A 24,938-nucleotide genomic window follows, 5' to 3' on the forward strand; every position below is an offset into this window, starting at 1 on the left:
TCTAATTGTGGGAGCTTTTCTTCTGGGGCTTTCTGTGAAATTCTGACTTAGGCGAGCAGCATGAGGAAGCACTGGGGCACTGAGCAGGGCTCGCCCTACCCTGAGCTGGGGAGCGGGCGAGCTGGGGGTGGGGGGTGGCTCAGGGTTATTCATGAAGACTTTTCAGCTGGTTTTGTCTTTTAACTAACCTTTGAGTTTGATCAGAGGACTGGCCGGCCTCTCTTTTCGCCAAAGGCTCTGCTGGCACCTGGACAATGGAGACAGACTGTTTTTCTAGTAAAGAAAGATAGCCGGGGGAGGCCGAGCTGTGTGGACTCGGTGAGGGGAGGGAGCACGCCGCCTTTACTTCTGTCTGGATCTTCTGGATAGGGGAGGTTGTTGACAGAATTCCCAGCCTCGCCCCCTCCCAACACTGAGGCCACCCTTCGCTCTGCCGCCTCTCCACTCTCAACAACTCTATCTCTGCCAGTGCACACAGTGGGCCGATCTGATTTTCCCATTGGAGTCCCAAGAGCCATGGTTCTCTGCCGCCATCTTCCTTTACCCTCTCTTCCTCTCCACACTCCTCCTCTCCTTCTTCCGACGGGGCTTATTGGATGGAACAGTGTAGAAATGTTTGATTTTGCTGCTGAGACTTTACACCGGAAATGGTGCGTGGGGGGGGGGAGGGAAGGTGAATGAGGAGTGGAGGGAGAAAAGGGTGGGTTCGATAACAAGGGCGGTTCCTGTACGGTGCAGCTGAAGTGCTTAGGCGCTGGGGCCACAGAGCAGAAAGGTCGGCTGTCCTGTGGGGTGTGGAGTTGGGGCTAGGTCTCCCGTCAGGGACTGGAGTAAGGGAGATGGTCATTAAGTGTCCTTGTTTCGGGCAGGTGGAGAGCTTTTGTCTCCTGCGTCTACATCCGGTGCTGGACAGCCCAGACTCAGGGCCCAAACCTTCTATGTGGCAGTTAACAGAAAGTGACTCACTTAGAGAAGCTTTTCCCCCCAACTCATCCCCAAAATAGCCTCGCTAGCCACCGCATCAAAGGCCGCTTTGTGAGCGGCTGGCCGCCTGCAGAGGGGCGCGCGCTGCCGGAGGTTCTGGGAGCGCGTCCCACTGGGCTCTGCAACCTCTAGCCCTCATTCTCAGTGCCCTTCTTCATTTCTCTCTCCCCTCCTCCTCTCCCCCTCTCTCCTCCTCCTTCTCTCCTTCCTTCCCTCCAACCTCGCCTTTTCCTTTCCCTCTCCGCAATGCCTCCCTTCCTCCAACTCCTTTGATCTGGGTCGCACCTCCTACTTATTCCTCTTCTTTCCTCCCTTGCGAGCTGGTCCCCAGTCTGCTCTCCCTTCACCTGACCCCCACCTCCCTTGCCCACTCTCTCCGAATCAGGTAGCCCCGCAAGTCCCGGCGCAGGCAGCTGACAGCGGACGCATGCCTGCAGCCAATCAACTCCCGGATGCGCTGCAGCTTGAATAAATCATTAAGCCCGACACGCGCTCAGGGCTAGCGCTGCACACTGCAACTTGCTTCCTGCCATTAACCTACACACCCTCTTTTGTAACAACCTAATCTTGCATACAAAGGAAGAACGCATATAACTTGGACCCGCGCTAGAGCCAAGCCAGTCTCACACGCAGTGAGGCAGGAACGTTAGTATCAGGAAATCCATTTACTTCCCTCCTTCTGCCTCTGTATCCTAGGATTTCTGGGAGAAATCTGAAAACAGTCGCTACTCGACCCAAGAGTGGAGGGAAGTTCAGAGGCTTCAATGCAATAATAAAAGAGAAACACGCGATCACTAGCTTCAGCATATGAGAGAAGCATCCTTCGCGTTTTGTTTTGTTTTTTGTTAAATTGAATAAGAAACGCTTCCTAGAGTACATTTATTGACGATTCAAATAATGACAACGAAGACCTAGAAATGTTAACTCAATGTCATCATGGCCCATCCCCTTTTAAGTGGGGATGTGGGTGGCCCCAACTACCTCAGTCTTTGCTTACCTTACCTGTATGTCCCAGCACTACCTCTGGTACCCGGTCCAAAACCATCACAGGGAAAGGAGGCAGTTGAAAACACCCGCGGCAGCTCTGAGGCCCTTTCATTTGGTATCCATTCCTGTTAAAGCTATTATTGTACTCGACTGTCATGAAACGTATAACTAACTTCTTTTTCAAACTTTGAGGTAAGTCGTTGCTGGTCCGAAAGATGGAGTGGTTCTTCCAGAGATGGTGTTGAAGAGAGTACACGTCAACCTTAGACAGTCTCTTACCTGAACCCTGAAAGATCTTACACAAAGCAGTCTATCCAGTAGATTCAGAAGCATGGTGGTTAAGAAGCGGTTGGGGCAGCAGAAGAAACCAATCAATAACTGTCCTTCCTTAAAGGGGCAAAGGAGATCAGGCAGGAATACATATGGGTGAGGGCAAGGGAGCCCAGAGAGGCCACACCTGAACAGCAGAGAGTAGTAGCTACAGGCAGCTGCTGTTCCTCACCTCTGAGCCTGCAAGGGGAAGGCTTGTTATTGAGCATCAGAAACTTTAATTCCAGCACTCAGGAGGCAGAGGCAGGGGGATCTTTGTGAGTTCTAGGCCTGCCTGGTCTACAAGAGCTAGTTCCAGGACAAGCTCCAAAGCTACAGAGAAACCTTGTCTCAAAAACAAAACAAACAAACAAAAAACCCCTTACAAGCTGTGGTCTTAGATCAGGAGCATCCACTTCCAGAGCATGTGAATAAGAGAATTAGGGATACCTCAACCCATCTCCGCTCCTACTCTGTGGCCTTCTTCTCATGCCTTTCCCCATCAAAGAGCAACAGATCTCTGGCAACGGGTTCTGTGTGAGCTTGCTGAGACATGGGCAGAAAAAGACAGAGTGTGTGAAAGGTGGTAGACATGGATCATTGAAACACCGCAGACCACCCAGATTCTCCAAACCACTGTGTTCAGGCACCAAGGAGGTGCTAATGAACACATCAGGTGAGGTCTCTGTTCTTATGCATGCGCTGAGCTCACGGCTGCATCCATGGCAAGCTACGACAGTCTAAGAAGCACAAATAATAATATTTTTCACATTCGTGGTTAAGTCCTAGAAAGAAAAGGAAGGGTAGATGAGAGAATGTGGCCGACAGGTGGAAAGATGGAGTGATCTGGGAATGTGTCTCGGAGGAGTGATGCCAGCTGGGATTTCTAAGAAAAGTCACCTTTGACCTGCTTTGACTCTGAGAACTCATTCTGTGTGGGTTGTTGGTGCAAATCCAGCGTGGACTGTGATTCAGACATATTGATTAGCCCTTTAGATGGGAAGAGGCAGTCAGGAATAGTTAGCTACACGGGGCATGCAATTTCCACCATAAGGACATTTACTAGATGCTTTAGTGGACCTGCTGTGGACACCAACACCTTCCCACCCTGCACAAGGTCTAGTGGTGATGCATGCCCCTCCCCCACCGCCAGGTCAGCCCTGCCCATGCCAGCCCTCCTCTCCTTTGATGGTCTAGGTAGAAGACAGTATATATTCGCTGCCTGATGGAATATCTACTGGGTAGTTTCCCATACAGAGATTCCCACTCCCTGAGTTGAAAGACAGAATTTGGGAATTTGGGAGGTGAGGCATGTCGCCCAGTAGCTACACCAGGCTGAGGAGTAGTTACTCAATCAATTCCCCTCCATCCCTCTCCCTCCCTCCCTCCTTCCCTCCCTCACCCTACTATACCCCCTAGCCTCCCCCCTCCCTGTCTATTTCAGGCCAGTTTCCAGCCTTAACTAGTGCTCTTGGTCTCCAAGGCTGTTTAGGAATAGGTAAGATCTCTCAGTCAATAATGCAAACCAAGTCTTCCCCAGAGAGCCCCCCCCCCCCGCGAAGGCTTAAAATGGGTCGGAGGGTGCGCGATTGCTGGCCTCTGGGGTCTGCATTTTGTATTTCGCTGACAGCCCTAAGCCCGCCGCACAGCCAATGGGCAGCGGTGATTTATGGAGCTGACTAATGCTGGCTGAATGCGGCCTGTCAGAGCGCTGTGAATGGCTTCCCTTCGCCGCACAAGCCCCGGCTTTGTGTTGCTAAGCGATTAGAGCAGATGTAATGAGATTTTGCCCATTCCTAGCTTTGGCAAAATTGTGTGTGTGTGTGTGTGTGTGTGTGTGTGTGTGTGTGTTGTGAATTTTCGGAGTTTGCCTTCACATTGTGGCAAACAACCCACTAACTTTGCCCAGAGTTTAACCGAGACTCTATATTTCTCATTCTGAAGAGGGTAAAAGAACACCTGTCCTTCCAGGCAAAAGAAGAAAAAAAATCTCTTTGGTAAGGGTTGCAACATTTATCCTAATGTTACATTCATAGCTATAAATGACTCGCAACACTTTCTCTGCATACCTTAGGCAGCTAAATCAAATGGAAAAGGGATGGGGGAGGGGGCGGGGTGGGGGGCGGAGGGGAGTGCCTAGTTCTGGTCTCCCAAACAACATAAAAACAAAGCCGGTACACTACAGAAGCATTGCTTCCCCAAGTAAGCTCGAAATTGGCCCACTGCTGGCAGAAAGTCCGATTATTTATGGCGATGGGGAATTTACTGATTTTTTTTTCCCCTTAATTACGCCCATCTCTATGAAAGGGACTGAAGCCTCCGTGTGCATTCTATAGAGGGCCATTTAGTAAAATGACATCAGACGCTGTGGCATGCTCCACGCATAGCGGCTTTCAAAAATGGTTATTCTGTGCCCCTAAATGGTATAGATATACCAACACGGGCTGGATTTTTAACTCTGGAAGACGCGCCTGCTCCCCGCTCTTTGTTGGGTTTTGTAAGATGCATTTTGCGCCTGGTTTTCCGCTTGGCTGGAGACAACGCAAACTGAATCTGCAAGTGATACAGGCAGCGAGCAAGGAGCCTGCTCGAGGGCGAGTAGGATTCCGAGCACGTCCTTGGTAACTGACAAGAAGCGAGCCAGCCAAAACCCCACCAATTTCTTTTTGAATCTTGGTAATTGGGTACTTTTACACGCTGCTCACGCTATGGGGATAGAGTCACAGCCTTAGATAGGCCGGAGTCTCAAAGCGACCACACATTTGTACTACATTTACATACTGAAGTCTAATTCTGTCTGCAGGGAATTTGTATCATATGGGTCTTTTGCCTCAACACAGGCTGCAAAGTGTATATATTGGAGAAAAATACCTATAAATTGGGTGGGGGGTGTGTGCCTAGAAGTGAGTGCAGAGGATTCCACTCCACCCCTGATGTTTGTTTGTGGAGAGGGGACCCCCCCATCCCAACTTTCAGCACTATCCTTCCAAACACCCAACCTTCCTTCTCCCGGTGGAGATAACCTCAAATGGGCCTTGAGTGGGGGAGGGGAAGGAGGGGTGTCCTTTCCCAGGTGACTGTTTTGGGGATTTTTTTTTAATGCATAGCCTGTGGCGGGGTGACACATCTATGAATTGCCATTGATTTCCCTGGAAGTTGTCTATATGCACGGTGAATAACAGAGAAGAGGACCCCACACACAGCCATCACCAAGTTACCGCTGGAGTGGGACTGGCTGGACCACTTATCCCCCTCCTCTCTGCAACTGAGCACCCTTAGAACCACCCTCCCTCCCTTTGAGTATTTCCATAGCTTAGCCAGGAGCATCAGAGCCAAAGAAGACGTAGAGGCAGCTGGTCATTTTCTCTCGCGTGCTCTTTTTTATATATAAAAAAGGAAAAAAGTTTTATTACAAAACTAGCTTGTATAAAACAGGGTTATACACGTTTTTGTAAGTTTGTAATAAAACAGTAAGGGGGAAAAAAGGCAGTGGTAGAAATTTCCAAAAGGCAACCCATGGAAAGCAACTGGCCGCCACTTTGCGTTTGGACAGTAGCTGCATGAACTTTGTTCTTCTTGAACAGTTTTTTAATAACATCATCAATACATTAACAACGTTTCTAGGAAGTAAGACACATCGGTGCTGAAGTCATTCTGGTGGCACTTAAATCTCACCTACAAAGGGAGTTCCCTACGAAACCACAAGGGGGAACGGCAGTTGTAAGATGGGCTACAAAGTATGCAGAGGTAATTGCATTACATGTTAAAGTATCAAGATATACACATTTTAAACCATTTGTACAAAACTTCTATAAATTTTCTCTCTCTTTCTTATGTACAAAAATATCTTAATATATCCCCAAACTGGTTAGGATAGATACAAATAGATTTTTTTCTTATAATAAAAAAATTCACAAAGATTGGAAGCATTCTATGATGAAAACAGAAGCAAAGACAGTGGGAGAGAGAATTAGGGCTTGGGGAGGAGACCACCAGGATAGGGGAAGAGTGTCCAAGAACCGAGTATGGTTTAGCAGACAAATGCCCACAGCTTGCTGGGATGGGGCTTACTAAGGAAAGACATCAACCCAGTCCAAAGGGCTAGGACTTGGTTTGGGCAGAGGGCAGAGGGCAAGAGGTGAAGGCACTGGCAAGTGCTTTCAACCCTGCCTGTTAGTGGCTGGCTGGGAGTTACTGAAGAGCGCGTGGCTCTCTTGCTCTAGGAAAGGAAGCCACTGCTTTTGCACACCAGCTGTGACTTGGGCTTAGGTTCAGCTACCAGTCACTCATTCGTCTCCGAGAAGGACTGGAGTGCAGAAGTGCTGTTTGCAGCCCAACCCTGTTTGCTGAGAACAGGGCATCATAGTCACGTTGCCCCTGGAGGTCGTCCTTCTGGTTTGTTTTCTTCTTTCTCCATTTGTTTCTTCCTCACTCTCAATGTCCTTGGCGAGACACACTAAAGATGCAGGATCTGCTGTCTCCCTGTAACAGAAACAAGAGGGGTGAGTGTGAATTTGGAGGGCAGCAATAGAAGATGTGAAGGCCTGGGGGGGGGGAGGAGTCTGTCAGGTAAAACATCTCTTTGGACAAGTTCCAGGACTTAGTCCCCAGGGTCTCTGATCCTCATCTCTGCCCTCCATCCCTTGGAAACTTGGGCAAAGCCACTTTTGGGGGGTCAATACTGAGGCCAACAAACTAGGATTTGGAACAGACACACTAACAACAACAATAACCCCTCCATGTTCCTGGAGACAACCTCTACCTCCATAGACCCTCAAAAGGGGGGACAGGGGCCCAGGCGAGGAAGCCCCTGCCCAACTCCAAATGAAACGTACCTACTTCCAAAGTCCATCCCCAGCAGGGGTCGGCAGCTCCTCAGAACCAGTTGGTGAAGTCCAGCAGCTCCTGTTCCTCTGGGCTGAGAGGGTCGTAAGATCCCTCGTCTGAGGAGTAGGATGAGACCGGAGAACCCGCCATAGAGTTCATGTCGTTGGAGTAGTTGGGGGAGATGGTGGGTGAAAGGACGCCCGCCTGGAAGGCGGCGCTCACCGCGTCGTGCTCGTCCAGCAGCTGCTGCAGAGCGCGGATGTACTCGACAGCCGAGCGCAGCGTCTCCACCTTGCTCATCTTCTTGTTGGCCGCTCCGTTGGGGACGTGCTCCCGGAGGGTGGCAAAGCCCAGGTTCACCAACTTAACCCGGTTGCGCTCACGCTCGTTGCGGCGCGCCACGGCGGCCGGCTGCTGCTGCGGCAGGCTGTAGCCGAAGCCGCTGAAGTTGAGCCGGCGTTTGCAGCGCATCAGTTCCGGAGAGGACGAGCGCTGGCGCTTGACCTGCTTGGCCGCTGACTTGTGACCGCCCCCTGAGGGCTGGCCCTCGGCCACTGGGCTCAGCTGCGGCGCCTGCTGCGGCTGCGGTTGCTGCTGCTGCTGCTGCACGCTCTGCGCTGCTGCTGCTGCTGCCGCCGCCGCCGTAGCAAAGAAGCAGGCGGCAGGCGGCAGGAAGGGCTGCGGGGGCTGCGGCTGCTGGCCGGCTCCGCTCTCCATCTTGCCAGAGCTCTCCATGCCCGGTCAAAGAGTCGCGGGGAAGAGCGAGAGAGGAGTGCGAGGAGTGCGCGTGGGGGGACGCGGAGCTCTAGGGGGACGCGGGGCTCGGAGGCACTATCAGAGGGGGTGAAGAAAAGGAGAGAGGAGAAACGGGCACCGGAGGAAAGTTAAAAGAGAAGAAACGCGCGGAAGGCCGCGGAGTTCTCCAGCTGCGGCGGAGGAAGGTGCCTAGGCGATCGTCTTCCCTCTGCGCCGCCTCCTCCCTCCCCTCCTCCCGCCGCGGTTGGCTTCGGGAGCCTCGCGTGGCGCTCGCGTGTGCGGCCGCCGCTGGCGCCTTCTCGGTATTAAAAGAAAAGGGGAAAGGGAAGGCTGCAGCAAAAGTCAGTGCTGAGCGCGCTCTGCCGGGTCGTGCCGCTGCGGTGCTGCGCTCTCTTGCGCCCGGTCTCCCTGGCTCCAGCCTGGGTCGAGCCTGGTTCTGGGATTATTTGGTTAACCCCCTTTCTTTCTAATTCCTCTTTCGCCCCCAATTCGCCCTCCCTGATCTGCTCCCAGCCGGTACGCCGTCCACGTTCCCTGGCCAGAAGTGAGAGAGTGCTGGGCGGCTGCGGTGCGGCCGCCTTTTCAATGGGACACCCAGCCCCACGCGCAGCCCTGGCCCCGCCTCGCCCCCCACTCCCCACTGTTGCTGCGGGCGGCTGCAACCCCCCCACTCTCCCCCCCCCCTCAGCTCCCACCCTCCTCTCCTCCCCCCCTCCTCCGGTTGCCCGCGCCCGCTCCTTGCAAACTCTCCATTCAGCCGGGTTTGTTGTTGCAGTGCGTGCGCCTGGCGCGTGCCGGACTCCCGGCTGAATAAACAGGCTGCGCGCTCGGGGCGGTGACTCGGGGCCCCAGGGGGTGGCTCTAGAAATGGGGACCTTCTTCTTTTTAAAAAGGGTAAATGGCTCTGGGACTTGGGGTGCCTAGGTGGAAAGTCTAGAGGGAAAGTGTCTTTGGAGTCTACTGAGAACTTGGAAGAAAATGCACAGAAGGATTTAGGGAAAAAGTAGCAAAGGAACCTCACACAGGTGGGGAACTGGGGTTCTGTTTTTTTTTTTACTTTTTCTTCTCTACTCAGGTTTTCTGGAGGATTATTTGACGGCTTGCAATTAGGTTTAGAAAGATGGAAGGGGAGAGAGAGACCTTGCAGACAGTGAGTGACAAATTGGTGAATTGGTGGCTGTTTGAGAACTTGGGTTCTAGCCCTTTGAGTCCTCTCACTAGTGTTGCTGCACTAGATCAGTGCTACCCTCTCTGAGTCGCCTTTGCTTCTGTACGGTTGCATTAAGTGGGCGCTGCCATCCTATCCAGCTTCAAACATAGGATGTGCTTTAGGGACCTGTATACAGGTTCTCAGGGCTATCTATCTCTGGCCCTCTGTAACACCTGCCACTCCTCAGAAGATGCTTTCTAGACTAGCTGAAAGGAGAGCGCTCTGGGATATTCCAAACCGCTGGAGGCTGCTCGGAATTGAAGGTTACTGAGTTTGGGCAAACGGAAAGGCTTCCTTCCTTTTCCCGGTCTGCCGCAGCCGCCTCAGAGGCCTTGGCGCAGCCTTCAACCCGCCCCAGGCGTGTGCCTGGCGGGTCGGTGGCAGGCGACTGGGAGCAGAGCCCGCTGGGGCCGTGTGCTGGCACCGCGAGAGAGGGGGAGGCGCCTGCGGCGGGCGGTCACCCTGCTGCTGGGACAGTGCCTGCCCAGGCGCCCTTCCTGGGCTTAGGCCTGGCACTCTGTCCGAACCAAGTCCAGCTTAGAAACGCCAAGCACTGCAGGCAAAGGTCTCAGACTGCTCTGGTACACCCTGGGATGGTCTCTGTCGCGTCTACATAGGCAGAACCAAGACTTTGGCAGTCCTTTGGTGGATTTGCCCGGAAGTCCTCTGGGTTGATGGTCAAGGTCTGGAGTGCAGTAATGTCTGTGGTGAGGTACCAGGATAATGGTTTCTAGTTATCGTGGTTATTATTATTTTAGTTATTGGAGCCATTTTTTTTTCAGTGTCTCACTACATAGCCAAAGCCTTGAGCTCTTCCTCCCTTAGCTTTCCCAGGACTGAGATTTTGAGCATTGGCCACAACTTCCGGTCAGGATAATACTTCAAAGGGTCCATGAGGATGTTCCAGAGAGATGTGCTACACATGCCTGGCTAATTAAGAGTAGAACAGTGGTAACCATATGCAGAAAGAATGGCTGACTTCCTAACTGAATCCCACATCTTACCTTGACTATCTTTTTGTAGAGGAACGGTTTGGGGGAGCACAGGATGTGACCATGCCAATTCTTCAATCCTTCCCACTCCGGCAGTCATAGGCTCTACCATAGCCGGCTTATTGACCTCTGGGAGTCTCGGTTTCCTCACCTGTGTCATGCCCCTCCCCTGCCCACAGAAGCAGAGACTGGATTCCTAGACCCATCTAGGACGTGAGTTGTGAGAGGGTGTGCAGGTCATCTTCCGGTCACAGCTACGAAATGTCCGAGATGCTCCGCCAACAGGAAAGGTTTGTGTAAGCTCACAGTTTTAGAGGTCTCAGTCTGTGATCAATCAGCCCCTTTGTTCTGAGCCAGTGTGAAATGGTGTATCGTACTGAAATGCATAGAATGGCAAAACTACTCCTAGTATGGCCAGGGGAAAGGGGAGCAAGAGAAGAGTGCAGGTTGGCTACTGTTGTTTGCTTGTTTTGTCAACTTGACACACTCAGACTTACCCAGGGAAGGCAGAATCTTCATTGAGAAAAGGCCTCCATCACATTGTCAATTCACAAGTCTGGCGGGGGGGGGGTGGATTTTTTTGATTGATGACTGATGTTGAGTGAAAGAGTCCAGCTTACTGTGGGTGCTGCCACCCCTGGGCACACCCTCCTGGGTTATGTAAGAAAAGAGGCTGAGCAAAACCACCAGGAGCAGGCCTGTAGGCAGACCCTGGCCTCTGCTTCCTTTACTTCCTGGAGCTGCAGCCCTGTCTTTCATCCACTATGAACTGCAACTGTGAAATGAAATAACCCCTTTCCTTACCAAGTTGCTTTAGGTCACGGTCTTTATCATAGCAATAGGAACCCAACTACAGGGCTGTGACAGGCCTGCCTGTACTGTTCTAGGAGGATTTAGGGATGGCTTTGGAACGTCAGTCTTGAAACGTCATCGACTGTTTATAGCTTCATGCCCTGTGTGGGAGCTTGAAAGACAGAGATGCTGGAGAAGATGGAGATGACAGAGACCTGGCTTGTAAAACTTTGCAGGGAAGCAAAGACAATTCATGAATGAGTTTGAATTTCGAATCTGTGGCTCTGGTCAGCTGGGGCTAAAATATCAGCTGTGATGAACAAGAGGCCAGAAACATTAAAGTGAACTTTTGTTTTGCCGGGACAATCCATGTTGGTCATCTAAAGCCGGAGCTTAGAAGTCAGCTGCAGCTAAGAAGAGACCAGCATCATCGAGGAACAGGACAGTACATGGGAAATGGGGACCAGAGGGAGCCAAGGCTGCTCACTGTGCTGGCAGCTGAAGATGGTAATGCATAAGAGCCACCCAGGCTGTGCTGGTTTTGAGGTCATGGGTGAGTCTTGGAGAGCAGCTGAGGTTTGGCACTGTACAGCAGGGCCAGAGTTTCTGAGGAGAAGCCTCTGGTGAAGGTGCAGCCTCACCTCCAGTAGAGACTCCAGCATGTTGACGCTATCAGTAGCATGATAGCACTGTCAAGGACAGCAGCAGCTGTGGCGTGGAATCCACCTGAGCCTATGCCACAGGCTGTATGTGTTGTGGATCGCTGAACAAGAGAAGTGGGCAGCTCAGGCTCTTTGGAGACCAGAAGATTATGAGTGAGTCCCAGATGTTGAACACTAAGCTATTTTATATTTACTGAAGTTTGACTTTGCTCTGATTTGATTAGAATGACAGTGCCCAGATTCTTCTTTCTTGGAGCAAGTAATTATTTAGCTTATTTTTTATTTACAGGAGTCCACAGTTGAGAGACTTTGAACTTCTAAAGATGTTTAGGGAAGAGCACACTGGCTGTCCAGTGCCACAGGACCAACCCTGAAAACATACATACAAGTAGCACTACAGACTGAACAGGTTAGCATATTTGTATTTGTATGAAATAACAATTAATGAAAAAAGAGGCTATAAATTTGAATAAGAATGGGGAAGGGTATATGGAAGGGCTTAGGAGGAAGAAAGGAAAGGGAAAATTGTTGTCATTAAAGTATAATCTCAAAAATAAAAAATAAAAAGATGTTAGATTTTTTTCAAGAAAACTTGGGCTTTTAAAGTATTGAAAATTTTAAGGCTGGGACTTCTAAAGTTATACTATGCTTATATTGCATTATCAGTGGGAGATCTTGGTGATGAGCAAGAAAGGAAAGGCTATGGTTTAACGAATAGTGTGTTTGTGTGTCCAGTTGACAGCAGGTTAATTGTGCTGGTTGGTTTTGTCAACTTCACACAAACACAGACATATCTGGGAAGGGGAACTGTGAGTTGAGAAGATGCCATCATCATGTTGCCTGCAGACAAGTCTGTAGGGCATTTGCTTGGTTAATTATTGATATGGGAGGGCCCAGGCCACTGAGTGGTGCACCCTGAACAGGTGGTCCTGGGGGGGGGGGCGGGAAGGAAGCAGGCTGAGCAAGCCATGGCAGCAGGACAGTTAGTGGTGCTCCTCCACGGCCTCTTCAGTTCCTGCCTTGGCTTCCTTCTGTGCACTGTGACTCAGGATATGTAAGCCAGAAAAACATATTTCCTCAAATTTCTTTTGGCTGTGATATTTTATCACAGCAATAAAAACCCTAACTCATCCTAACTCATGCCACAGTCTCCTTCAGGCCTCCAGGGACCTTAGAAGCTCCCAAGAGGCCCTACCTATTAAAGACTCTACCATCTTCATTTTCAGAAATAATGGAAGGCCAGATAGGTGATACTTTTGTTCATATACAGCTCAGAATCCTGTGACTTCTCTCTGTGGGAATAAGGTATGCCTCATCTCTTTGAAACATTTCTACTTATGCTATATTTTTGGGGTGGGACATTCAATACTAAAGACTAAACTAGGTTTTATTTTTGTTTTCTTTCAATTTTACTTTTTGTTTGTTTGGGTTTTTGTTGTTGTTGTTTTGATAAAAGGTTCCTCCGTGTAGCCCTGGCTGTCCTGGAACTCGCTCTATAGACCAGGCTGACCTCAAACTCAGAGATCCTCCTGCCCCTGCCTCCCAAGTGCTGGGATTAAAGGTATGGCTCAACTAGGTTTCCCATGGACTATTTTTAAAAAATATTTATTTATTTATTTATTTATTTATTTATTTATTATGTATACAATATTCTGTCTATGTGCATGTCTACAGGCCAGAAGAGGGCACCAGACCTCATTACAGATGGTTGTGAGCCACCATGTGGTTGCTGGGAATTGAACTCAGGACCTTTGGAAGAGCAGGCAATGCTCTTAACCACTGAGCCATCTCTCCAGCCCCTGAAATTTTTTTAAAAATAAACTTGTGTGTATAGTGGATCTTAAATGAGGGGCAAAAAGGGAAAAAATGCAGTTGAGTCTTGGACTCTGATTTTAGTGCCGTCATCAATTTGAATCCATGAACTTCAGGAGAAAAGAGGGTGCAAATAGACTCAGTTGCACAACACATGGCCTCATTCCTGCAGGATAAGCTGCCCTACCCCATGCTGGGCTCTATCCTAAGGGAAGATGCTCTCCTACCCAGGGAAAAAGTAGGTATGTCCCTAAATAATCTCTCCATGTTAGGCACCCCCTTTCTGAGGCCGCCTTGGGAAAGCACTGGGCCTGAAGCAGAGGCAGCGAGGGCCCTCAGGACAGAAGACAAACCTCACTTGTGCCTTGGTTCTGTGTCTTGGTCACAACAGCCCGGCTTGCACCTGCATCAAGAACTCCAGACTTCTAATGAATCAATTCACTTATTCAATATGTCTTAAAAAGAAAAGTTGGAGAAAAAAAAACAAAACAAAACAAGCACCAAGTATATTTTATTGTGGCTTTTTGGATAAGGAAGAAAGGTGGGGGCGGAGTAATTTGCAGGCACCCTCACAGGGCCTTTTGAAGTTCTCCAAATAAGAAGAACTAATGCTAACTCTTTATTTTTTTTCTAAAGCCCCATTTACATTATGATTAAATACCTTCCTTGGGTAAGCATAAAGAAAGTCGTTAATCTATATAGCTCTCCAAAGAATCAATACATTCTAAACTTTTGTAGGATTTGTTACACTCTATTTTGTTGTTACAGTAGGTTTGCCCAGCTCTGTCTAGGCACATGGTTCTTCTTCTTCCCTCCCCCTCAGCACCTCCTCCAAGAATGAAAACAAAGCCAAGGTCTTTCACCATAAACAAAACCAGCTGATTCTTCACAGAGAACCCCTGAATAGCTTGAGAAGGGGGAGAAAACTTACAATAAATGGTGCATTTTTTTTCTCTGCTGGGTATAGCATTCAAGGATCAGGGCAGTATTCAAACAGAGGTCCATTTTTTTGCTCAGCAAGCGAGTTTAGAAAAGAAGCGTGGAGTCCATTCAGAGCCGCCCCCGCACAATCACGGGGCTCTGTGAAGACTATCTTCCATGCCTTGTCAGACTGTTTCTGGGGACCAATTAGCGCTTTGTTGCACGGCTTCTTTTGCTGCGTCTTTGAGCAGCAGGAAAAAGCGCTCTTGAGTCTCCCCTTATTTTGACCATTTCAGTCATTACTCAGTGTAATAATTAATATGACAACTGGACGCTCCAGTTTGGATAGAAACACCTCGGCGACAGGAGCGAGTTTGCAGTGGGTGGTAACGAGCCGCACATCGGCCCCAGAAGCCACACACACAAAAAGGGAATGAATGGCGACAGAGAAAGAGAAGGAATAAAGATAAAATAGTTGGCACAACGCAGAGCGACATAAAACAGCCTGGGACGGAGAGAGGGAGGAGGAACCGGGACAATTAGAGGGGGAGGGGTAAACACCCTACAGAGGTTAACTTAGTTTGAAACTGTTTTGTGAATAGAATCGTGGACGTGAGTGGCCAGATTTCAGCCCATTGCCCCCACCCCGCCACCGCCCTTTTATGAACCATTTTGGAGGAGGGGGTGGGGATAGGAGCTGCTGCAATCTTTAGATTGTTCAGACTCCTAGAAAGTGCGTCCACCGGCTACCAAGCTCAGATCCCAGCAGCCCCTCGCTTGGTGTTCAAAAAAGCCAGGTCACCTTGACAGGACCAGATATACCGACCTTTTGGGGGGATGAGTTTGGGGGAAAATATATTCCAGACTTCCAGACACTGTATCAACTCTGCACAGTCTACATCTGCGGGACTCCGGAGCTGGGAGGGGGTTCCAGAGTTGCAACGCAGCTAGCAGCTACCGCATCTCAGTCTTGTGCTGTGCAGCGTCCCAGGCTGCGACCCCTATGGGACCACATAATAAATAATTAGAACGTTTAAGTCCGTTGGCCACAGCTCATGCTAATAGGCAGATAAGAACTCACACTAAGCCAAAGTGATAGTTTACATATAAGACAAACAACAACACCAAACCCCACAAAACTCCCCAAACTTAAACCTTGCTCTTTTTGCCCCAACTTGCTCCTTCTGTAATTCCTGTTCCCAAACCTTTTACTTAATTCCAATTCCTCTCCCTCACCCACAGCCTCAATATCTCTTCCACCTAGAGGGGCCTCCTTGTGAAGACTGCCCAGACCTCTGAAAGTTCATTCCCAGCTGCCCTGTCCACCGGTCATCTAGTGATGATTTTCTTTGTATGGAACACAGGCAAGCAAGGAAACCCGGGGCTTCTGTACGCCTTGGATGCTGTCCAGGTTCAACGGGCCAGAGGAGCTTCCAGGTGGGTGAAGAGCTGGGGGGACAAGGAATCGGGAAATTCCTCTGAACTGTTCCTACCGCCTCCCTGAAGCAGGGACGCAGGGACGCAGGGACGTTTTACCAAAAGTGTCTGAGGTCAGTCGTGTGTCCCCATTGTGTGGCCACGTGTCCTGTGTCCATCAGCACCTCCCCAAGCCCGGACGCAGCCTGACTCCTTGCTGTGCAGTCTGGGAGTACAGTGGACTGGGGGACATGGATACTGGCACAGAGGGCCAAGGACAAAGTTTACTGGTAACAGGTTTCAGAGGAAGCAGAAGTCAGGCCAGCCACCGAGAGAGACATCTAGCCTGCCTGATTCTGTTAGTCTTCCATGGCTTTGTAGAGCGTCAAACAAGGAACAGCACCCAGCAGAATTTTCAGTCCTTTGTGGGGGTGGGGGAGAAGGCGGTGGGAGTGGGGTGGGACAAGGGTCAGGGAGTAATTTTTAACGTGGATATTCCTTAGCATGAAACCTGAAAGAGCAACAAAGACAAGATTTAAAGACTTACTCTTTGTAAAATTCGGACAGGAGTGCCAGGCACACGGAGAGCCACAGATGTGTGCTGAATATAACACTCACCCTGAAATATGGAGCGAGGGACACACTGCTCCTGCTAAGTACTAGAAAATACTCTTGAGTTCTAAAAGTGACTACAGCTGACACGGCCATTGATCCATCACATAACTGGCAAGTCTAGTCCCATGAATCATCCGTGTGGAAGGAAAGAAAGTCCATTAGCACAGGGCAGGACAACAAGGGACTGTCCTGATTCTCTGGATTTCTCTCTCTCTCTCTCTCTCTCTCTCTCTCTCTCTCTCTCTCTCTCTCTCTCTCTCTCTCTCTCTCTCTCTCATCTTTCCTCTAAAATAACCTTCATGGGCAAATGATGATGTTGTCCTCAACCTGCCGATGCTCAGATTATGGACCTTGCTAACCCTCAGCATCCCAGAGACAACGATTACTGTTAGGGACTTTGGCAAACTTTGGGTCTTTGGTCCATCCTGATTAACATGCAAAGGAATGAAACACCGCTGTTGCTCACAGCTTAACTGGAGAAACAAGACAGTCTGTGACTGGAATAGTTTCTCGCTGAACATGTGGAGACCGCCTTGTCGTCAGTTGCGGGATGTGTGGATCGCTTGCCACCTGCTGGTCGTTTGTCGAACAGCAACAGGGATGTGTTGAAAATCTGCAGCGGGATTCATTCCACTTCATTCAGTTCAAGCCTGTTAACTCTGCTCGGTAATCAGGTGTGTGTCACCCCCGTTCCCCACGATGGCCACAGTAGTGATATCCGAGGTGTTCTATCTGTGTGTGTGGTGCACATGTGCACACGTTTCCTCGTCTGCGTGCATGTCCGGAAGTCAGAGGGTGATAGCCCAATACTGAACACGTTCCTGCTCAGTCACGTGTCACCTTATTTTTTGACTCAGAGTCTCTCACTGAACCAGTAGCTCATCCATTTGGCGAGACTCTTTGGCCATTGAGCTCTAAATATCCCCCTTTTCCCTTCTTCCCATCACTACCATGACTGGCTTTTATTTTATTTTACTTTTGCTAATCTGAACTCGTCTGAATATTTGAGCTGCAAGAACTTTATTCACCGAGCCATCATCTTCCCAAACACTGGGGTGCGTTTAACATTCGGGTTCTGGAGTTTCATCCCACTCCCCCTCAAACAAGATCCGGGACCTTGTTCTCTCAACAAACCCCGTTTCCTATGCCAAGGATGGGACTGCCTCACCCGAGGTGAGCACCATGGGTATTTGTCCTGGAAGGTCGGAAACCCTGGTGGTTTTGATGGAGGGGAAATGGGTAAGTTAATACTCAGATGCTTGTCCTACTGGGCCTAGGGAGTGGTCAGAAAACTAACTCAAAGGGAAAGGTGCCATACAAAAGGCCTTTCTCTCATTTTATTTTTATTTTACTTAAAATAATCTCAATATTTAAATATATTTGGATCATTTTCTTCCCTTCCCCTAAGTCCTCCCAGATCTTCTTCTCCTCCCTATTCAACTTTAAGTTCTTTCTCAAAAAAACAACAATAACAACAACAACAAAAATACAAAAGAATCTCCCAAACCAAGAAAACAAAACAAACCATCCCCCAAAGAAAATAAAAACCACCAAACTGTAGACAAATGAAAAAAACACACACAAAACTCTGAAGTCCATTGTATTCATTCAACTATGCATGAAAAATGAGTCATGTCCTGGAGTGATTGATATACCAAGTGTCCCTCTGTTGACGAAAACTGATTTTCCCTCTCCCATCAGGTATAAGCGGCAGTTCAGTTAACTTTTACTCTGGTGGCTAGGTGTTCATTCTTCTTTATTAAAAAAGTAACAAAATACAATATAATAAGATAAAACAAATCTATCCCTTTAGAATTGGACAGGACAAACCAACAGATGGAAAAGAGCCCAAGAGAAGGAATAAGAATCAGAGGCCTATTTGTTCTCTCACTCAGGAATCACCTAAAAAAAATGCTAAATCAGAACAGGAATGCAGAGAACCCGATGCAGACCCACATAGGCCCTGTGCTTGCTGCTCAAGTCTCTGTGAGCTTGGCACATGTTAATTTAAAGGGGCTGCTTCTCCTGGTGTCCTCCACCCCCCCCCCCCCCCCCCCCCCCCCGGCTCTTATACTCTTTCCAACGTCTCTTCTGCGGGATTCCCTGATCTGTAACCAACCAATCACTGATGGGCCTTAAGGCCCACTCCACAGGATGTAACCCATACCTGACGCTGGTATAGACAGTCCTGGGACCTAGGGGACAACCACATAATATTGGTCTAAAGAAAGAAAAAAAAATGCAGTGATAAAATGACTCTGAATGGCATTCTTCTGTACTCCTAGATCGGTGCCTTGTTCAGTCGTCATCAGAGACGCTTCCATGCTGCAGCAGATGGGACAAGTGTAGGCCAGCAGGCTGGTACTGCGGAGAGATGGAGAGACCCTGAAGCACACAGCCCTACATGGGATGCTCCTGTCAAACCTTTCTTTCTCTTAACCCCATGCGTATGCCTGCATCATCGGTTCAATATCTTTATTAAGCCACAATTATACTCATAAAACAAGCAAACAAACAAACAAAAAAAGGTTTGTCATACTAAAAGGAAGTCTACCCATCCGGCGACCTTATGACTAGCTTCACTCCGTTTATTTCTCACCCCGCCAATGTTTACCCTTTACCAAAGGTCCTAGTTTTGATGGTTAAATTTATGTGTCAACTTGACTGGGCGAGAGTGCCCAGAGATCCAACTAAATGTTTTTAGCACTTGTCTCTAAGGACGTTTCTGGATGACTTTAACATCTGAATTGTAGACTGAGTATGGCATTACTTTCCCTGTGTTGGGACTCATCCATTCTGAAGAGAACAGACAGGGAGAATTCCGTCTCTGCTCAGCTGTTTTCTCACTTTCTACCTCTTGCCCCCACACTGGGGCTGAGACAAGAATTCGTGCTGCAGGAATCTTTCTGGAATAGCACCCCAACATCGATGAAACTAGAAGAGAGGAAATGTGTTCGCCACGCCATAGATCCAAGTAGAGATAGTTCCTGAAAGCCCTTGGTCCTCGCTCAGTTTCCATTCTTGTGTTATACTCTCAAACCACAAGGTGGGGTGAACAAGCAAGTGAGATTTTACGGAAGCACACCCGGCAGTCAGCCTTCTGTTTTTGAAGGCATATATTATACTGGACAGGTGTAAGTGTTTGTGGTCAGGTTGCTAAGGGCAATAGCCCATGGTTTCAGCTGTTTCTCCAGGTCTTTTTGTTCCAGGTAGCAGGTGAATTCATGCTTGGAAATGCACACTACAGCAGCACTTAAAGTAAGTCACGAAATCACTAGCTAATAATTTTTTTTCAACATTATTCTACTTCACCTGTTTCTGGATCTCCAGGTTTTAGAACTTGAGGCTGAGTGAAGTAATCCCCAAAATATAATGTCTATCAACTCATCTTCCCCCTTCGTCCCTCCCTCCCTCCCTCCCTGCCTCCCTCCCTGCCTCCCTCCCTCCCTCCCTCCCTCCCTCCCTCCCTCCCTCCCATCTATCCATCCATCTATTATCCGTTTTTCCAGTCTCCTCCTGGTTCTGATTCTCAGGAGCACTCACGACTGATACAGTTGCCAGTGACTTTTTTTGCTCAGTGTCTCCATCCGATGCTTGAAACACTTGACTGGCACAATGCATTTGGCTCTGCAGGCCTGTGATGTTTAGACTTAGTTATCAATGTAACTGTATCTGAGGTCAACTAAAAGGCAAGACCTTGGGCACTCCTGTGAGGGAGTTTTGCAGATCAGATGATTTGAAGTGAGAAGAACTTACCCTACGTCTTGGTGCCACATTCCAGTGCCAGCCTAGATAGAAGAAGACAGAGGAAGCTTTGCCTTCATTCTCACCGACAGGTTCACATGCTTTGTTCTGATAACTTTGGTGACATCAGAACTCAGATTCTATGGGTTTCCAACATGGACTGAAGACTACCGGCCCTCCATGCACCCTCTATTCTTTATAGTACTATTCTAAAATTGCTGGGGCACCCTGCCTTGTGGGTTGAGAAGTTACTAGGTTCTTGTCTTCTCTAGTGTGAGATCTCCATCGATGAACTATCCAAACCACACTGTGTAAGTCAGTCTAATAAATCCCCTTTAATATCTATTCATTCTCTCCATTCTGTTCCTCTAAGGATATAATTTTTTTTTTGAGGCAGGGTTTCTCTGAAGCTTTGGAGCCTGTCCTGGAACTCACTCTGTAGACCAGGCTGGCCTTGAACTCACAGAGATCTGCTTGCCTCTACCTCTCGAGTGCTGGGATTAAAGGCATGTGCCACCACTGCGTGGCAGGATATGATTCTTTTAAATATTTTAAATTAATTTTACATACTAACCACAGTTCTCCCTTCCTCTCCTCCTCCCATGGGAAGTCAACAAAGTCTGGCATATCAAGTTGAGTCAAGGACCAAGTGCCCCCTTCATCAAGGCTGAGAAAAGTATCGCAACATAGAAAATGGGCTCCAAGAAGCCAGTTCACATACCCAGGATTCCTCGGCCTCTGAATGTGAGCAGTGGAATGGGTGAGCAGTGATGTTCAGGGGTGCAGTACCTCTCCCATACTAATAACCTCATGAGTGTGGATCATGAGAAAACACAGTGAGGTTAGTGGGGAAGGGGTTAGGTGTCATAGTTTTGATATGCATACTTTATTCAAAAGCCTGGATAAGCTTTCCCTGGTCTGCTGTGGATTATGGCGCACCAGTGAACCCGCCTTGTTCACCTAACCTCAGGTTGCACCTTTCCTTCTGGCTACAGGCACAAGTAGCTTAGGTATACTCCTGGAGTATAATCCTGAGACGTGTCCCATTTAATTCTAATCTAGATGTTTACACGGGTGTCCCTTCTATTAGAAACCCCCTTTGCTCCCAAATCTGTGACTCTGTAACCTTCTCCTGACTTAGTTCTCAGCTCAATATCTCTACGTTCAATAAGTCTCCTCTTGTTTTAACAAGTCCCCCTCAAAACCTTTTATTTTTTTAAAAGAAAACAAACTATCTTTTTTATTTCATTTTACATACTAATCCCAGTTCCTACTCCCTCCCCTCCTCCCATACCCTTCACCTTACTCCTCACCCCACCCCCACTCTCCAGAGAGGGTAAGGCACATTGCTCCGAGAAAGGACCAAGGCCCTCCCTGCTATGTCCAGGCTGAGTGTGGTATCCATCCAAAGAGAATGGGTTCCAAAAAAGCCAGTACAAGCAGCAGGGACAAATCCTGGTGCCACTGCCAGTGGCCCCGCAGTCTGCCCCAGCCATATAACTGTTACCCACACTCAGAGGGTCTAACTTGGCCCAGCTGGAGTTGATGAGCTCCCATTAGCTCAGGTAAGCTGTTTTAGTGGGTGTCCCCATCATGGTCTTGACCTCTTTGCTCATATTCTCACTGCTCCCACTCTTCAACTGGACTTAGGGAGCTCAGCCCAATGCTCCGCTGTGGTCTCTGCCTCTGCTTCCATCAGTTGCTGGACTTAGAGTCTATGGTGATATTTAAGATAATCAGCCTGACTAAAGGGCAAGGTCAGTTCGGGCACCCTCTCCACTATTGCTTAGGCTCCTAGCTGGGGTCTTCTTTGTGGATTCCTGAGAATTTCTCTAGTGCCAGGTTTCTTGCTAGCCCCATTCTTTTTTTTTTTTAATTAGCTCTTCTTAAAATTTTATTTCTTCTTGGTCATACTCAACGCTGGGTTTACTTTGCTTTTCTTGTTTTTCTTTCTAGTCTCTGTGTTTGCTGTCTGTGTTCCTACTAGAAGCGAGATCAATGGGAACAGTAACCTTGACAGACCTGATCCCCACTGTCTAGAACAGTGCCTGGTAAATGTGTAGTCGACAAACATTCGCTGCGCACATGCGTGAGCCGATGACCGTACCCAGTGAGCTCACTCTGAGGTCCCCGAGACGGGATGCTGATGCAGTGGCTCCAGAGCTGTGTTGAATCCATCCTATCTCCTTTTCATTCAATATACCTTTAATCAAAGGCACTTGATTTACTAATTGATTTCATTAGAAGCCGACGTAATGCCTAAATTCTGCTAAGAATTCCTGGAACAGCTGGCCCTAAATATTATTCTGATAAAAAGCATGACTTCATATCTTAATCACATTAGGTTATAGGGCATTAGTCAATAATGACCCTCAAATTTCTGGACTCTCTACGTGGGGAAGAAAATTAAAAAGAAAGTTATGATAGAAATGAAATTCTGCAGAAGGAAATTCCTATATTTGAGGGGCGACATTGAAGTGTGTCCTTTAAATTCTGCTGAGGAAAGAACAGTTCTTTTGATAATAAATCTATCTTTTACATCTTCCTTTTGTGTCTCATCTTGTGTGGCCATGAAAGAAGCTTCCAAATAATGGGTTTAAAGAAAATAACAATTCATTTCTCTTTTTTTCTCTTTCCTACAAAATGCCAGGCTGGCCACTCCTAGGTGTCAAGTGCCATGTGTTTTCTCTTGACCTGTCTCTTACTCTGCTTTGAAAAAGATGATGGTTGACGTTCTTAAATTAATCCCATAATTCAACACGGCAACTCCTGCTCCAACAGGATTTCTTCATTGAAACCCTCAAGGAATAAAAAGTAGAAGGGTATGCCTCCTACAAAACACTTTCTTGTAGTTATACAGATTTCCCTTTTGGATTTCTTGGGTCACACATTTGATTTGCAGCTATGCTTAGTTAGCTTCAAGGAATTCTGAGAAATGCCCCTTTGATTTTACAAAGAATTTCAGCGATAGCCCAAGCTCCAAGGTTCCATTTCTGTAAGTGAGCACACAGCCTCTTTCCCTCCTATCAGCTGGCCCTGAAGTTTCTGAGCTATACGGAAGAGTGAGCTTGTTGTGTTTCTATAAAGTGGGCCTGTGGGGAATCAGTAGGCACAAATGGATTCAATTTATTTATCTCCTCATCAGTTTGGCATGCCTTCAGTTAGGAGCTAAGCCTACAGTGCACTGGTTTGTACACACTCTGATGGTGGCAAAGAACTAAGCAACCCAATGCTCTTACCTAAAACAGACATGGTTTTTTGTTTGTTTGTTTGTGAGACAGGGCTTCTCTGTGCAACAGTCCCAGCTGTCCTGGAACTAGCTTTTGTAAATTAGATTGGCCTAAATCACAGAGATCCACCTGCCTCTGCCTCCCAGGTGCTGGGATTAAAGCCGTGCACCACCACTGCCTGGCTAACAGACATGATTTTTTAACCCTGGAATAAAGTAAGGTTTTGTTTTGTGTGTGTGTGTGTGTGTGTGTATGTGTGTGTGTAAAGAGGAGGGAGACATGAATACACAGCATACCTTTGGAGTTGGAGATGCTTTCTGTTCTTATTATATTGACCTAGGAAAAATCTTCTAATCCAAAGGGAGAAACAATCACCAGGACACTTAGAAAATACTGCATCAGAGAATGATTTCAAGTTCAGAATTTCCTCTTTGTAAAAGAAAAATTTAGAGAAGGCTGCAATATCACACTACAAAACTTAGGAAATTCCTATTCCTTAATATCCCTGTGGCCAGATAGGTCATAGACCCTAGAGGAGAACCCAATGCTATTATTCTGTTACATAGATACAGTCTTGAAACGGCTCCCAATGTGATGGAGGAAGGTCATTGGTTGATTAATAAAGAAACTGCTCGGCCTGATAGGTTAGAACATAGGTGGGTGGAGTAAACAGAACAGAATGCTGGGAGGAAGGGGAAGTGAGCTCAGACGCCATGCAGCTGCTCCTCTCCAGAGCAGACGCGGTGAAGCAAGCTGCCACATGCTGAATCTTTCCGGGTAAGACTGGGGCTACAGATTACTAAATATGGGCTAGGCAAGATGTGAGAGGTAGCCATTAAGAGGCCTGAACTAATGGGCCAGGCAGTGTTTAAAAGAATATAATTTGTGTGTTGTTATTTCGGGTAAAGCTAGCCCGTAGCTGGGAGCCGGAGGGCAGGATTGCAGCCTGCAGCTCCTTCTACACCAATGACCCATAGATCAGAGCGTGGTTCAACCCAAACCAGAGAAGTTTCCCTTTTCCGTGCTGACAACTGACACACCGATCCACACGTGGAAGAAAAGAGACAGCTGAGCGCCCTGCCCCGAATGGGGTGTCCGTATCAACAGCACAGGAGCGCAGGGGTAAGGAGTTAGAGAGAGAAGGGGGAGAGAGAGGAGGGGACAGGGGACAGAAGAAAGAAAGAAAGGGGAGAAGGCTGGAGAGCTGCAGGAAAGCCACTTGGTGGGGAAGGGGGCAGATTGGAAGTGGGCAGGGCTTGTCTCTTAAAGGGACAGGGTACCCATGTGACAGGCCTGCAGATTACAATAGGATATTCTCAAAGAAATGTTAATTATTGTTAAAAAAAAAAAAGAGAGAGAGAGAAAACATCCAATGCCAGGCGCACCTGTGGAGTTAATTTTCTGCCTCGGTGGAACTAGACATGAAAATGGGTGCTGGTTAGAGATGAAATCTTGGCCTTTATCTTACCCTGTGATTTTTTTAAAAAAATCTTTTTATTTTACAGTAAACTGAAAACTATATTTGCGAAAGCAAGGCTGTGGCTTAGTGGTAGCATGTGCAAGATCCTAAATTCAGTCACTGGCACCAAAATGTTAGACTTAAATATATTAAAGCATTGCTTAAAATAAAAGATACCGTAATTTGGACTCATAATGCATGGACAATGATGAGAATTGACAG

The 24,938-nt window shown here is 48.1% G+C and overlaps 1 protein-coding gene and 1 long non-coding RNA gene across 3 annotated transcripts; one reads left to right on the plus strand and one right to left on the minus strand.

Moving 5' to 3' along the window:
- Positions 1 to 5,737: 5,737 nt before the first annotated feature.
- On the minus strand, positions 5,738 to 8,380 carry Ascl1 (achaete-scute family bHLH transcription factor 1). 2 transcript variants are annotated; one of them, XM_057758108.1, is made up of 2 exons: positions 7,120 to 8,380; positions 5,738 to 6,762 (listed from the first exon to the last, which is right to left on the minus strand). In XM_057758108.1, exon 1 carries the CDS (start codon positions 7,840 to 7,842, stop codon positions 7,156 to 7,158), a length of 687 nt encoding a protein of 228 aa, XP_057614091.1. In that variant the 5' UTR covers positions 7,843 to 8,380; the 3' UTR covers positions 5,738 to 6,762; positions 7,120 to 7,155. The 2 variants fall into 2 exon arrangements, with proteins under 2 accessions (XP_057614091.1, XP_057614090.1); XM_057758107.1 differs by having other exon boundaries at positions 7,116 to 8,380.
- Positions 8,381 to 11,076: 2,696 nt separating this feature from the next.
- On the plus strand, positions 11,077 to 12,818 carry LOC130866574 (uncharacterized). The gene is made up of 3 exons (XR_009056355.1): positions 11,077 to 11,672; positions 11,809 to 11,928; positions 12,746 to 12,818. It is a non-coding gene; the product is annotated as an uncharacterized LOC130866574 (long non-coding RNA).
- The last annotated feature ends 12,120 nt before the right edge of the window (positions 12,819 to 24,938 follow it).

This window comes from Chionomys nivalis, chromosome 25 (genome assembly GCF_950005125.1).
Source record: "Chionomys nivalis chromosome 25, mChiNiv1.1, whole genome shotgun sequence".
NCBI lineage: Eukaryota > Metazoa > Chordata > Mammalia > Rodentia > Cricetidae > Chionomys > Chionomys nivalis.

Bases quoted from the DNA above. Each gene is read 5' to 3' on its own strand.
- Ascl1 (XM_057758108.1), bottom strand. From the start codon at position 7,842: ATGGAGAGCTCTGGCAAGATGGAGAGCGGAGCCGGCCAGCAGCCGCAG.